Source organism: Pan troglodytes, chromosome 4, assembly GCF_028858775.2.
Source record: "Pan troglodytes isolate AG18354 chromosome 4, NHGRI_mPanTro3-v2.0_pri, whole genome shotgun sequence".
NCBI classification, from domain to species: domain Eukaryota; kingdom Metazoa; phylum Chordata; class Mammalia; order Primates; family Hominidae; genus Pan; species Pan troglodytes.
Genome location: NC_072402.2, coordinates 74,251,299 through 74,267,345, shown reverse-complemented (window position 1 = coordinate 74,267,345; position 16,047 = coordinate 74,251,299). Strand labels below are relative to the sequence as shown.

The window sequence follows — 16,047 nt, the reverse complement described above, 5'->3', positions numbered from 1 at the left end:
AGTAAAAAGAAGGGGGGTATAAGAGAGAGGGAAAGAGGGAAGAAAGGAGGGAAACAAGGGGAAAAGGCAACTATAGAATAAAAAAGGTAGTCCATCTCAGATTCTATAAATGTTTATGAAAAATGTTTTTGTTTTTGTACATGGTTGGTACGATATTCACTGTAGCAATAAATTATAAAGCTATTTATATGACAGAAAAACAAATATTACATTAAAAGTACTCACATTATAAAGCAGCACTAATCATAATAATAAAGTAATTTAATGAATGACCTTGGAGAAAAGAGATCTGTTTAAATATGGAAATAATATAAAAACTAAACCAACGGGCAGGAGGATGATAATTTCTTTATATAAATAAGCTATAAAATATCTACATAAACATTCTTAATATATTTAAGATGTAACATAATACATTTAAAAATATTTGGATTTCATTGATATGATATTCTAAAAAGGTAACATTATAGAGACAGAAAACAGTGTCTATGGAGACAAGGCAGTGCTGGCAGGGGATGGGCCTGGGAGGGCTGACTACAGAGAAGCCAGGAAGCTTTTGCAGTGCTGGGGCTGTTCCCTATCTTGATTGTGCTGGTGGTTACATAACTACATTCATTGTCAAAACTCACAGAACTGAATCTTAAAAAGGCAAATTTTATTGTATGTAAATTATATTTTAATTTTTCATGGTAAAATAATATTTTGATCATTAAGGATCTTTTTAAAAGAAACTAAAAGTACATAGAAAAAAGGTGACAAAAAAATGAATTTTAACCAACAAAATCCTAAAGGGGTCAATAAAGCAACAAAATTGCTTCGTCATCAAAATGGAAATAAAACTGCAATCTGTTCATTCTCTGGAAGGCTGATGCACTTACCCTTTTTCTGGCTATTTACTTGATTCATTAGATATAGAAGAATAAATGCTGATAACAGCCACTGGAAATTTGAAGCAGTCCTCATTCTTTTATTGTCCACCATCCAGGATGGTCGTTTCAAACATACGTAAATATCCATCATCTGTGCAATGCAGTCAGTCCTAGGTTAGGAGAGGAATTCCAGATGGTATTCAGATTGTTCTGAAGGCTCACCTTATACTGTGCACACAAACACTCAAATAGATTCTGACAGATTCTGAAACACTGTACATTTAGAGACTTTGGAGATACTCAAACTCAAGCTTCCCTGGCTTGTGGAGACATCAATAATTGGACACAGCTGTTGCTTTAGGTATCTACTACGAGGCCAATTTTCAAATGATGGGCTTCAAGTTAAAGATCATAACTATAATTATAAAATTACAACGAAATTATAAGCACATGGCTATCAACTCTACTCCAACTCTACTAAAATGTAGAAAAGCAGTGCATGAGACTGAATTTTTGACAATTTTAAGTGATACCTGGATTGATATTTTTATGTATTTTATTAGTACGTTAACTTGTGTTTAGTCATTTATGACAAGTTATATTAGTTTTGTCTCCCATTTACATGGTGTTGGAAAGTTTCTATTTCATACAAATTTAATAATTTAAAAAGAAAAAACTAGGGTAACAGTATGGAGATGATACACATTGGACATTTAGGGATCCCCCAGAGTAATGAAATTCCCATCCACCCTTCATCCTTTCTTCCTAGAGGGACACCACCAGCCAACAAGATCCTTATGATACACTGAAAACTCTTGTGTCAGACCTAAAATTGCCTCATTTATTACAACATTGGCACAGGGCACCAAAGATCACAAAACATACAAGCAAAGGCTAAAATATTAAAGAGAAATTTAGGATAACCAAAAGGAAAATAAAAAGTACTTCCAGAGAAAATGGGGATGATATAGGAAACAAGAAAACTTAAAAGAAAAAAAAAGAACCTAAAAAACTCTAAATAGTGTCCTCTGAGCAAACATGGCATAACTATAAAAAACAAGAGGATGCAATGAAAAAGGAATAACAGGAAATAAAAATAGCTCTTAGAAGTTAAACATATTGTCTGATATTAAAATTAAAATAAGAAAAAGATTGAGTAATCTTTCAGAACAAAATACAAAAAAAAATTGAAAATGTGGGAAAAGAGATAAGAAATGAAGACTCGATAAAGGAAAGGAGATCCAACACCTAAATAACTGGAGCCCATTGAGAGAATTCGAAAAAATATTTTTCTTAGTGAAAGCAGATGGCAAGATCTCTTCTCGGCTACTGTCAAGTACTGTCAAAAACCCAGGAAATGAATCCCAAATAGCTTAATTATAACCATAACATGCAAAAGGCGTGAGCACACATTTCAAAAGTGTTCTATTATTTTCTGGATGAATGAATAACTTCCTAGTCAATTCCAGGGTCATTGAGTTTACTTAGTAGAATGAAAATGTATTCACAAAATGTCTAAAATGCCAGTTGCTGAATTTATAGAATTATACAACTGTACAAGAATAACTGAGTAATGGAGCCAAACATGACCCTAATACTCAAACTCTGACTAAAATAATCATAAACCATATTCACTGACTGGCTAAACATTATCTTGAAATGAAACAGTCCCTCACTACAAGTTTCGATTATTCTAAAAAGAGACACAGGCCCTACAGCCATGCCAGGAAGAAGTGCAAGAAGGGGTGGAGGGAGGCAGCTGAGAAAGAGCTCTGGACCAGGTGCTTCCAGATTTAGATGCTAATCTTGGCTCCACTACTAATTAGTGGTATGGCTGAGGGTAAATCACTTAATCCCTCCCTGCTTCAGCCTCAACCATTGGAGCAGAGAGGCATGCTCTCTATTCAGGATCCACATAAGAGACTTCCCAAAGCGAAGCTGTAATATTCCATTGCTGCTGGCAGGGAACAGGCACGCAGACAGTAGCGAGCTCGCACAAAGCCTATGCCAGCAACAGCCACGGATCAAAGACTCTGCTGAGGAGGTCAGTAAGCAGGAGGAAGGCGATGCCCAGGGACAGAAGGATCAACGGCAGTGTCACTGAAGCCTGCTTAACTTAAGCAGGATAATAAAGAAGACTTTCTGGTGTGATACATTTACACAGAGAATTCTGGGCAAGTCTATTTGGGCAATACAATATTGTGCTTATAACACATCAGACTTCCCCACCAAGCAAAACTTTCAAATGGACTTACTGTGGGCCAGAACAATACACGAACAGAGCCTTCCGAAGTACTTTCAGAAAAAAAGTGATGCTTGTGAAGCTTTTCTCTGCTCACTCCTGATAGAAACATTGTCAGAATTCACTTTTTTCCCCTGTCAATGCCTTATTCCTTAGAGGAGCACAAATTTTTATACAATTTCAGGAGCTAACTTTCAAAATTAGGATGCAGCAACAAGGTGCAAATGCAAATATGCAGGGGCAAAGCAAGTAACAAACGTGTTCACAGCAGGTGCAAACTGCAGCCCCTCTGCCTAGCATAAAAGTGGCAGCCACCAGCCTCATTTTGCCAAATATGCTGATTTTTCCAGATGAGGTAGAAATCTGGCATTTTAAATGAAACACCAAAGTTTGTAAATGTGAGAAAATAATGCATATGTTTTACACATTCTAAAGGCCAGACAAAATATGCTCATGGGCAGTATCCTTCCTGCCCAAGGGTGACCAGTTTGTTTCCTATACTAATTATTTTAAAGGACTTAAAAAGTCAATAAACCCTTCTGCTAAAGAAAAGTAATCATGCAGAATAAATCTGTAAGATTGTTGAATGGAAAGAAAAATATCTGGTTCTATTTCTTTACACATATGCTGACTTCAATCTTAGACCATCATAAAGCACAGGCAGAACTTGAGCCTGGGGCCCCACATGGCAAAGTTCGGTCCTGTCAACACGGGCCCCTGAGCTTTTAAAGGCCTTGTTTGTGAAGATGAGTGTTCACACATGTACTTTGACTTGTATTTTTCTCAACCTTGAGAATTCTGGTTCCAGTGTACATGAGGTTTAGGGCTTTTCTGCCGAAGAAAATTAGAAAAAAAGAGTTGAGAAAAGTAAAGCTAAATACCAGCAACTAGTCCCAACACATTTTGTTGCTTATTTTGTCTCTGTTCCCCTGTCCCCCAACCCCTCTCTCTATATACATAAATATGGTGGTGGTGGTGGGGACAGGTAGGTAGAGACAGATCAGGAAACGTGACAGAGAGTGAGTTAGCATGTCCTGCTGGCACGAACCTAGCCTGGTGGCACTGAGGCCTCCAGCCTTGTGTGCAGGAGGAGGCCTCAGGCAACACCTGCACAGTCAGGGTGAAAGGAATCAAGACAGCCCAAAGCATCTTTTATCTCAAGAATCTATCTTTTTGCCATACAATAAGATGACTCCCTTGTCATTAATTCTCAAAAGAAATTAAATACTAAGCTGGAACACTCGAGGGAGAAAAGACTCTGAACTACTGTAAAGGTAAATAAGCCTACGAGTGGGTCACCCATCCACAGGAGTGGAGATGCTGGGAGTTGAGAAAAACAAGTGCAATCACACAGGCAGTAAACAGTACCCGCACTGCTCATTTGTATTCTTCCTAGTGTCCCTTTCTTTACTGTTTCCTAGGAGGAAACATCAACGTTGTTTAAAAACTTTGACCAGCAACTATTTTCCTTATCCCATTTCCTTCCCACAAGATCTTAAATTCCTCCAGCATTAGCTCCCAGTGAAGAAGGCTTTTCAGGATCATAAACTCTGCAGTTTGGTAGACTCCATTGTGTTATTGAAGTGAAGTGTAGGGGCTCTTCAAGTTAAAAGAAAGAAATACTTACGAAAAACATAAACTTGGCCAGACTGAGAAGTTCTATCTGGGAAGACTAGACTGTACAGGAAGGCATGAATAGCTTTTCAGAAAGAGGGAAGCTGGAACAAAGTGATGTTTCAAGGAGATTAACTAGGACATAGCTGCAGTAACAAAGATGTATGCAAAATTTATCAGTATATAGGTCTAGTCCTAGCAAAAATCTAGTCCTCAAAGAGCCCACATAACCCAGCACAAGGAATTTGAAAAGACTGATACCAAGATGCATCACTGAGAATATCAAAATACCTGTATCAAAGATGTTACAAGTTTCCAGGGAGTGGAGGGCATACACAAGGGCTCAGGAATAAGAACAACATCAGAATAAATTACTCAAGTCAGGCCTCTGTGACTTGCGGTGTGAGTGTGGACAAACCCCCATTGTAACACAGGGATGGTGACAGCACCACCTCCAGAGCAGGTTACGGGTGTACATGAGACACTGGGTGTGTGACCCATAAATATTCTTGAGAAGGGGAGGAACACACCAGACTTTTTAGCAATAAAAGCTAAAAAGAACACCTTCCAAAATACAAGTGAAAATTATTTTCACACTTGAATTCTATACTCAAACTGTTGAGTGGATAACATATATTTTACAAAGACATGCAAAATGTCAAAAGATATATCACCTTCTGTGTACCCATTCTCTGGAAGCTACTGCAGGACATGACTGACCAAAATGAGGTACAAAACAAAAAAGAACAAGAGAGAAAATATACAATCCATACAACTGGAGTCGGAACCTAGAAAGAGGCCTTGCACACTGCCTCTGCTGTGTGTCCGGGCCACACTAAAATGGCTGCCATTCCACAGCTGCCAGACCCTTCAGGACTCCTTAGGCCAGCACCCTTTTTCCCTTCTTGCTAATTTCATCTGCACCCTCCTCAAGTCAGCAGTGATGCTCCTAGCAGGAGGTATGTTTGTCATTGCCTCTGAGAGTCCACAGGTTAGATGCCATCTGCTGCTGCTTCCACAACACTTTAATTACATTTATGTCATGGGGTTGCACAATTCATGTTCCATAGGCCAAATCTTACCCGCCTCTTGATTTTGTAAATCTTCCTAGAACACAGCCACGCCCATTAGTTTAAGTATAACCTATGACTACTTTCCCATGACAATGTTAGAGCTGAGTGGCTAAGATAGAGATTGAATGGTCCACAAAGCCTAAAATATTTACTGCCTGGCCCTTTACAGAAAGAGTTTGCTGACTTCTGCTCTACTGCTTCACTTCCTAATCTTATAATTCTCCCTACAGACCGTCAGATCCTTGAGAGCAAACACGTCCGAGTTCACTGTAACCCTCAGTGTCCAAGCAGTACCTGGCACAAAGCAGACACCAAAAACTCTAAGCCAGCTGGCTGAATGAATACCAAGGCACAAATGATTATATGCCCACACAGTATACTTTCATTGTTAGGCTGCATGCTAACCCAGGTACTGCCAACACTAGGAACCCAAGTTAAAGCTCTGGCTCCCAAACTGCACTGAGGCACCCCAAGACACCAAAGCAAACTGACAGAGCTATCACAGAATATCTAAGTTTTTGAAGGAAACAAAGTGACATCTGTCCAACACTCTGAAAACCGTTAGTTCAAGGTAGTCCACAGTTTCAATATTTGCTCATGCTACATTTTTTTGTGTGACATCGTATCTTTATCTTTGGTGAAGAGAGGGAGGGACTAGTAATTGCTGGGATAAAACACAAGTACTACCCAAACAAATCAATGTAGAAATGGAAATGAGGGTGCTGGTTTCCAAGATTTGGGAAGCTATGCAGTACTCAATAGCTTCACACATCTCATCAGTAATTAAGGCTTTTTAAGAATGAAATAAAAATACTACCATAGACCCTTCATATCCCAGGGTTCTGCAACCACAGATTCAACCAACCTTGGATTGAAAATATTCAGAAAACAAAACCAATAAAAGACAACAGTACAACAATAAAAAAACAGTAAAAAAAAAAAAGTACCGTTTAACAACTGCTTACATAGCGTTAACACTGTATTAGGGATGATTTAAAGTAATCTAGAGATGATTTAAAGCATATGAGAGGATAAGCACAGGTTATATACAAATACCACACCATTTTATATTAGGGACTTGGCATCCAAAGATTTTCACATCTGTGAAGGTCTTGGAACGTGCCCCCACAGAGATAGAGGGACAATTATATTTTTCCTTTTAAGTGGATACACGTTATTTCTTCAAACTGCTACTAAAGTGCTTGATCATAAATACTCATTAAATTGTTTGGACCCAGCTATTTCATAAAGAGAACTGTTAGGTAATTCTTTTGACTACAAGCATCATAAAAAACATTAACAAAACACGACGGGCACTGTGAACTATGACAGTCTGGGGACCTGAGTTAGAGGATAGCTTGGCTGCTTAGGGATTCCACTGTATCATACTTCAATATGCGTTCTGCACGTAGGAAAATAATATTGAAATTTAACATTTGCTACATTATAAAGACAAATCTATCACTGTGCATAATGCAGGATATTCATTCCCCAAAATAACTTTTTGGTCTATTATTCAAATAGAATAATCTTGTCAATTTTTTTTTAATTCCTTTGCATTTCCTGGGAACTTTTAAAAATAGACTGTCTTCCAAAGTTTTTGTTTTTCAGGATCCTCCATGTCAGTTTTAGTAATCTCCATTGCAGTGTGGACTTCCCTGTTAATTCAAGAGCCAGTCCATTATGAACCTCAGCATGTCAAAACAAGTTTGAATACATCACTTCCATGCTTAAAATCCTCCAAAGGCTCTCCACTGCTTCAACACACAGTTCCAGTTCCATACTGTGGGCACAGCCCTTCGAGACGGCCATGAACCCCTTCCTCTCCATACCGCAGCAGCTCCCCAAACACTCCACATTCCCTTTGGTCTCAAGGCCTCTCCCAAAACCACTGCCTCCAATGGAGTGCCCCCTGCAATGTCTCCTATATTTCCCATTCTTCCAACTTTCGGGACTCACTCTATCATACTTTAGAGTAACATCTGACTACTCATATCCCACCTCAACTACGCTATAAGAGTGACTGGTATGTAACAGTCTTCAATAAATATAAATGTCTACCAAACGAATGAACTTGTTTCTTCCCTTTTAACGATGAAGTGCTCTATTATTAAACAACCTGAAGAACATTCCTCCAATAAATCTTTAACATGCAGGAAAACATGACGAAAACTTATCTCTAAAAAGAAACAGGAACATCTCCATTTCCCAGTACTTCTCACTAATACCAAGGATTGTCTTTAAAAAAAAAAAAAAATTATTCTGTTGGGCCATAAATGGCATTTCTTTTTATTGCGTAATTAAAATATCCTTTCATATGTTTATTGATAATTTGCAATGCTTTATTTATAAGCTGTTTATTCTCTTTTGCCCCTTTTTCTAATTGGGCATTAATCATTTCCTTAATGATTGCTAAGAAAAAAAATCTTAATATGCATATTAACTCTGTTACATACATAGCAAATAGATTCCCCAATCGCTTTTACTTTCCAGTGAGTCTTTTGTTTAACTCTTACTAGATCAGATTTCTCTATTTTGTCCTTTGTGGTTCCTAACCATAAAGGTTTTTCTCATGCCGGGACTATGCAAATTGTCCTGATGTTGCCTTCAAGTACATTTAAGGTGTTTCACATTTTAAGCTTCATGCCATATAAAATTAATTTCAGTGTACAGTTGAGTCAAGGACCCACCTTTTCTGTTTCCCTCTAAGTGGTTACCACTTATCCCAACACCACTTAATAGGTAATCCATTCCTTCTCTCACTGACTTGAGATGCCATTCAGATTCTATTCCTACTTAGCTTCCTTGGTGGGACTCCTTAGCCCACTGCTCCTTCTATCCTTCACTTCCTGACTGAACAGTATTATCTGTGCTTGTGGCTATAACATCACTTGTATGCTAATTACTTCCAAATCCGTGTTCCCAAGATTGGCCTCTTCCCAGTTACAGATTAACCATTCACTAGACAATTTCTTGCTTACTTACACAAATCCACTCAAGTAAGATTCCTTCAGGCATGACAAAATATTCTGATGCTTCATATCCACTTGGATATTTCAGATTCCTCAAAAACTCCAGATGTACTGAATTAAGCTCACTTTCCCCTCCAAACCTGCTCTCTTGTAGCCCCGTCTTAGCCCATGGCACCAGTGTCTTCTGAGTAACCCTGACTCTTCCTTCTTCCTCACACCTCCCACCTGACTTGCCACTTTTACCTAAAACATGCCTTGACTCTTTCCCCATCCTCTCCCTCCAGTCCATTTCTACTGCTCTGGAGGCTGAGGCCCTCCTCACTCTCTGGCATACGTAATTTACAACCCTCTGGCAAGGGCCTCACACAATCCATCTTCCATAGTGAGTTGCAAAGCTTTAAATAGCATCTATATCACTAACCCTATCATTCTTTGAAGCTCCAGGCCAAATATCAGAAGGCTGGCCCACCAACAGCTCAGACAACCGTCCACACTAAAATTCACACGTCTATTCCGCAATCTTCTTCCACCTCCTCTACTCCTTTCCTAGGGGCATCTCTTCCTCTTGGTTCTCTCTTTTTTTTTTTGAGACGGAGTCTCGCTCTGTCGCCCAGGCTGGAGTGCAGTGGCGCGATCTCGGCTCACTGCAAGCTCTGCCTCCCGTGTTCACGCCATTCTCCTGCCTCAGCCTCCCGAGTAGCTGGGACTACAGGCGCCTGCCACCGCACCTGGCTAATTTTTTGTATTTTTTAGTAGAGACGGGGTTTCACCGTGGTCTCGATCTCCTGACCTAGTGATCCGCCTGCCTCGGCCTCCCAAAGTGCTGGGATTACAGGCGTGAGCCACCGCGCCCGGCCTTCCTCTTGGTTCTCATGCTGACCACTATGTCCAACCAGACACAGTGCTCTGTTTATGCTCCCACTGGACATCAATTTCCCCTTTAGGCATTGTTCTTATCATACCAGGTATTATGGAAATCATTCTCTCCTTTCCTTCCACCCTCTTTTCCACTATAAGCTAAGATCAGAGCCTTATCTTTGTAAAATCCGTAATCTAGGAGTGCTTTATATCCACCACACGTACAAGATTTATTTGGTGACTGAAGCAAATCCATTCAAATAGAGTCCTCGGTGAGGACTTAAAATATTTTCATACTATTCAGTTATTTGTCTACATTCTGAAGAGTAAGCTGACAAACTTTATGCTTTTGAATGAACCTGTTTGCTATACAAAAATTCATTAATAAAAAGAATACTGGCTCAAATTGAAGTTTTTTTGGTTTTTTTGGGGGGGTAATACATAGAGTAAAACTATCCCTAAAGGCCTTTCTAAATTCTAGGAGGGGGAAAAATACTAATTACACAATAATTCTATCTAGGTAACATGCTGGTTTTAGCTAACTCTACCATGTAAAATATAATTTATACATATATTTCAGATATTATGCATTATTTAAATACTGTTTATTAAGGAGCAGCCACTTTTCTAAGTTCTTTCAATGCAAAATTGGATTTAATTTTCGTATCAATCCTATAAGGTCGGTATTATTAATATTATTTCCCTCTTTTTATAATAAGAAAACTGAGGCACAGAAAGGTCATACAGCTAGTAAGGAGCAAAGTGGGATCTGTAGCCAACTCTGACTGCAAATCTCAGCTCCAGGCCATTATACTAAACTGTAAAATGAGCAACTAAGCTGGAGTCAGGAGTCCTGGACTCCAGTCCCTATTCTACCACTCAATAGGTGACAGGTAGGGGCTCGCAGATAAATCACCTAACATCTCAGGTCTTAGCTCTCAAATTACACAACTAAGACCCAGCACCTGCTTTCCCTACTTTAAGTATCATAAGAAACTTACGGTTGTTTTGTTTTCAGAAAACCTTGTTTGTCACCTGCAGGAACAAACTGGTAGATGTACAATGTGATTAGAAATTCAGCTCTCCCCCGACCTGTCCGGTGAATACTGTTGCTGGGGGAAACACCACCTGCTCTACCAAGCACTTCCACTAATCACATTATAACAAAGATCAGACAGTCTATGTTCAGAGAACAAATGGAAAATAACTGCCATCTTACTGTTCTCCTTCCAACTCTAAGTACACTTTTAATTGGTTAAGCTCTCAACTCAGCAGGTGCAAACTCAAACATACTCCAAGAGCCAGCCAGATGAAATGACTGGAGCCATTCACATGACACAGGCTGGCGGGCAGCCCCTCGCCAGCTCCTTGTGTCTGTATTACACCACAGAGGACGAGCGGCCAGTACAGCCACAGATCTTCCAGTTTTTCCAAAAGGGCAGGAAATCCAGGTTGTTGCTTTTTTAGTTTTTATTATTATTATTATTATGAAATATCCTTATTTTTAAATGCTGGCAATTAATTCCAATTTAGAAAAAAAAACACTATGTGGGCCAAACAAAATACATTTGCAAGCCAAATATAGTTCTTAGGGAACCAGTTAACCTGTCACAAAATGTACTGGCATTAAAAAATTCTTGTCTTGCTGCTGAAATAATCTTAAAATATAAACTGTTTTAAGACCTAGATTTCAATGCACAGATGTTGACCAAAATGTGCCTGAATGCTTTCTTAACATTCTTTAGGGTCAGAATCTGAAGCTTTCCACTCCAAAATAATTCAAAATTGTTTTCTTTATGACATTATTTAACCCCAGATATCAAAATCTTAAGCATCATCTTAGATTATGCTTCTCAAAACAACAACTAAAATAAAGCCTTTAGCTCTGGCTTCAGACCACGGTCTACAACATCTAAGCAGGTGAAACATCTTCTATGTAAGAGTGGAACAGCATATGAAAAACATAACAGCACCTAAAATAACTGATATTTGGCAAAGCTATTTCAGAAAGGGGCATTCTTGTTAAGAAATAAAATCCTACAGAGCTTGATAACTGATCCTGGATAAGATGATCAACAGTATTAAGAAAGGAATCCTAGAAAACCTCAGACCCATGCACGTCAGCCCATCCTTAGCCTCGACTTGATAAGCTGTTGTACTGGGAAAAGCAAGGATCAGAAACAACAAAATGTATCTCTGTTTGAACAAAATCTTTTCTAATACATGAAAGATGAGTATTAGCAAGGTAAAGAAATTCAAGCTGTGTAAACAGAGTGAAGAGGCTGCTTTTATCACATGATCAACCGTACTCAGAGTGCTAATTCATAGGATGATGTCAACCTGGACAAAAGTGATATAGACAGGTATCAAAGACTTCCGTTTTTCTTGGTATCTTCATTGATGAGTTGGATGAAGATATAGGAATCATATCCAACTTACCTGTGGATGGAAAAAAATGGGCAAAATAGCAAATATACAGGGTGTAATAATAGGATTCTAATAAACAAATCCAATAAAATAAATTCAGCATGGATGTCAGGGTCCAAAATGAAATGATAATGTTGATAACAATAACACATAGAAAATGAACAAATACAGATGGGAGGAGATATGATTTAGCAGCAACACACGGGAAAACCACAAAAAAAAGGTTAATAAGCTGGGCCAATATTGTAAGATGGCCATAAAAATATTAAGAAGGACTACTTTTTTGTCTTCTCACTTTATCAGACACATAATGTCTAAAATCGTGTCCTCCAGTGGTATTAAAATTGGAGGATTCATTTTAGTTTGAAAAATAAGTAGATAATCTAATATCAAAGTATTAACATGAAACATAAATGATGATTGTTGGTTTTATTACTGCCCAAGTCATCATAAATTCTTGCTCAATGTAAATCTTACTCTAGTCAATCCCATCTCACCATAAGTGCCAGCTACTACCTATTTCATAGAAGAAGTACCCACATGTGGGGACACTTGAACGTTTAGCAACTTGAGGGTAAGGCATCAATAAATCTGTGTTTGAGAGCTTTAAATATAAATAGGCAATAAACATGAAAGACGTGTGTAAACGTGTCAGGCTCTGTGGTGCCTCAGTGTTCCCGCACAGACAGATCATCTACCTGGAATGTCCTTCCCACTCCACTCTTCCTTGTCCCTTTAACAAATATCAACTCATCCTTCAAATTTCAGTGCGCACTGTTCCAAATCCAACCTTCCCCAGTGTTCTCAGGTCGTAATGCATATGCTTACATTACTACATATAATATTATATAGCAATGATTTATAAAACCATCTTTCTCACCAAACTGAGCACACTGAAGATTTCCTGAGAGTTCAGCATAGGTGGGGAGGAAGAGACAGAGAGCAGGCTCCTGTTCAGCACTCCTCTTCAGCGCTATAGCCCCCAACAGCTAGAAAAACTGCGTGGCACACAAAAAGTGTGCAGTAAATATTTGTTAAGTAAACTGAATAATGGATGAATAAACTGAATCTAGTGTGCAGTTATGCACCATGGAAGATTATTAATATAAGTTTAAAAACTTAAATCATGGCCAGGCACAGTGGCTCATGCCTATAATCCCAGCACTTTGGGAGGCTGAAGCCAGTGGATCACCTGAGGTCAGGAGTTCAAGGCCAGCCTGGCCAATATGGTGAAATCCCATCTCTACTAAAAATACACAAATTAGCCGGGCGTGGTGGCGGACGCCTGTAGTCTCAGCTACTCAGGAGGCTGAGACAGGAGACTCACTTGAACCCGGGAGGCGGAGCTTGCAGTGAGCCAAGATCACGCCATTGCACTCCAGCCTGGGTGACAGACCAAGACTCCGTCTCAAAAAAAAAAAAAAAAAATTAAATCATGTTACAAGACAGTATGTACATACCATTCCAACCACGGTTTAACATATTTGGAGATGTAGACATAAATATATGTGTGTGTGTGTGTGTGTATACACATATATATATGCACAGAAATTAATCTAGAAGGATATGTAACAATGTTGCCTGGGGTTATCTCTGAATGGTGAAACTGAAATTTTTTTTTGTATTTTTACTTACATTCCCTGAGCTTCCTTTATTTTTATAAAATGAGCATTTTTACTTTTATAATTTTTAAAAAGCTACTTATGTTTAAAAAAATAACAATCCAGGGCAGGGCACGGTGGCTCACGCCTGTAATCCCAGCACTTTGGGAGGCCGAGGTGGGCGGATCACGAGGTCAGGAAATCAAGACCATTGTGGCTAACACAGTGAAACCCTGTGTCTACTAAAAATTCAAAAAATTCACGGGGCGTGGTGGCGCTGCCTGTAGTCCCAGCTATGTGGGAGGCTGAGGCAGGAGAATGGCGTGAACCCGGGAGGTGGACCTTGCAGTGAGCCGAGATCACGCCACTGCACTCTAGCCTGGGTGACAGAGCGAGACTCCATCTCAAAAAAAAAGAAAAAAAAAAAAGAAAAAAATCCAATGTAAAATCAAATAATGGATAAATCACAAAATAAAACCAGCTAATAAAATGAACAAATATTTTATTTCCTAGTATTCAAATAAATGTGGAGAAAATTCAACTGTATCAAAAGTCTTAAAGATATTTAGTTGTTTTGACTCAATAAACCAATTTTAAGGGAAGAATGTGAAATTTATTGGAGAAGGGGAAAAATCCAGCTTTATGCTTAAATATATTTACTGTAACTTTAATTACGAACTGGAAAAATTTAAAACAATGTAAATGCTCAAGTTATGGTTCATCCAGAGAATAAAATGTTATATACAGTCATCAATACATACTAAATAATTTTTAGCAACATGAAGAAACATATATACGCCATTACATGAAAAGATAAGGAACAAAACTGAATATCCAGTATGACCTGAACTATATGAAAAAAGTGAAGGAAAAGATGGGCAAAGAAATGTTACCTACCATAGTTTAAAACTGGCAGGCTTTGCCTTTAGATGTGTTTTGTTTGAACCATATACATAAAAAAAACGAAATTTAAAAACCCTTGAATTATTTGTCAATATTGCAAAATGGAGTGTTTAAAAATCAAAATTAAGAAGCTCTGGAAATACTCATTCCACATCTCACAGGATAACAATCAACTCCAGGTAAGAGCAGTTACTCCTTCCTAAGAACATGTGTTCTGGAGTTTTTCATAGTTCTCACCTTTCCTTACTGGTCTTCAAAACTGAGACAAGTTCCAGTTGCCATTTACCATCTAGATTGTCAATGTTGTCTATCTTGCAGTACAGTTAAAGAGAAAGTGACATATTTCTGATTGTCTCTATATCAAAAGCATAAAGACAAAAGGCAGGACAGGCCCACTTCTGCCATTTATGTAACGTCCACTGTCCCTGTAAGCATTTGAGTTTTTGATCCCAGCAATGCAGCCTGTGGAATGCACTGAGTTCAGCACTCACAGCTTTGACTATTTGTGAGCTGAAAAAGTTTCAAAACAGTCATCTGTAATTTTATTGAAGCTGGCCTTCAGGAAAGGGTGAGTTGGCAAAGTCCTAAGTCTAGCCAGCGACTCAATGTCTACATGTCAACACAGCTTGGTTGCTCTCCAGTCACCATTACATACTCAGTGCAGCTCATACAGTGTTTCTTTGTGAAAAGTAAATCCCCAACACCCCCAAAAGAAAGCTAACTGCCAGTTCCAGTGGGGGCAAGGGGAGTAAAGTCCATGTAAGGCAATGGTATGGGGTAGAACAATGTGAGATAGAAGTAATATGTATCTATATGTACAATTTGTCACCTGCAAGTCTTGTCACCTCCAGTGTGATGAGATAGATAGAATACATATCTATATGCACAACTTGTCACCTGCAAGTCTCACACGTATCTTAAACTGTGTCCAAAAATGATTCTTGATCCATAACTCTCCTAAATTTGTTCTTCCCCTAACTTACACCCTCTCAAAATATGGCTAATTTATTCAAGCAAAAAAAGAAGTAAAATGGTGACTTTGCTGTTGGTTACACAACCTGTGATGTAACTTATCCTACCATGAATTCTACACAGGAACATGAAAACATGACTCAAGAAATTTTCTTTTTTTTATTTGGCCGTATGAGGAAAATAAAATGCAAGCTCAGTATTTGTCATAGATTCCAAGACGTATCTTTCACGACTACTGAGGGTCTACATGTTATCAAAATATTTAGAACAGTTGCCAACTTTAAAAAAAAAGTCCCTACATAAAACTAATTACAAAACTAATGTAGTTTTACACACTGTCAAATGGAAACATTATTTTTAAATATAGTCATGTGTGCTTAATGACAAGGATACAGTTCTGAGAGACGTGCTAGGCAATTTTGTTGTTGTGTGAACATCATAGAGTGTACTTACACAAACCTACATGGTATAGTCTACTAGACACCAAGGCTATATGGTATAATAGCCTATTGCTCC

The 16,047-nt window shown here is 38.5% G+C and overlaps 1 protein-coding gene across 6 annotated transcripts in view; it reads right to left on the bottom strand.

Annotated features, from left to right (window-relative positions):
* Window positions 1–16,047, bottom strand: part of LIFR (LIF receptor subunit alpha) — a 118,228-nt gene that overhangs the window by 54,669 nt on the left and 47,512 nt on the right. For all 6 annotated transcript variants that reach the window (XM_016953394.4, XM_016953396.4, XM_016953393.4 and 3 more), the window contains exon 2: window positions 879–1,039. In XM_016953394.4, coding sequence (XP_016808883.3) covers window positions 879–1,020 — 142 coding nt within the window. In that variant the 5' untranslated portion in view covers window positions 1,021–1,039. The remainder of the gene's footprint in view (window positions 1–878; window positions 1,040–16,047) is intronic.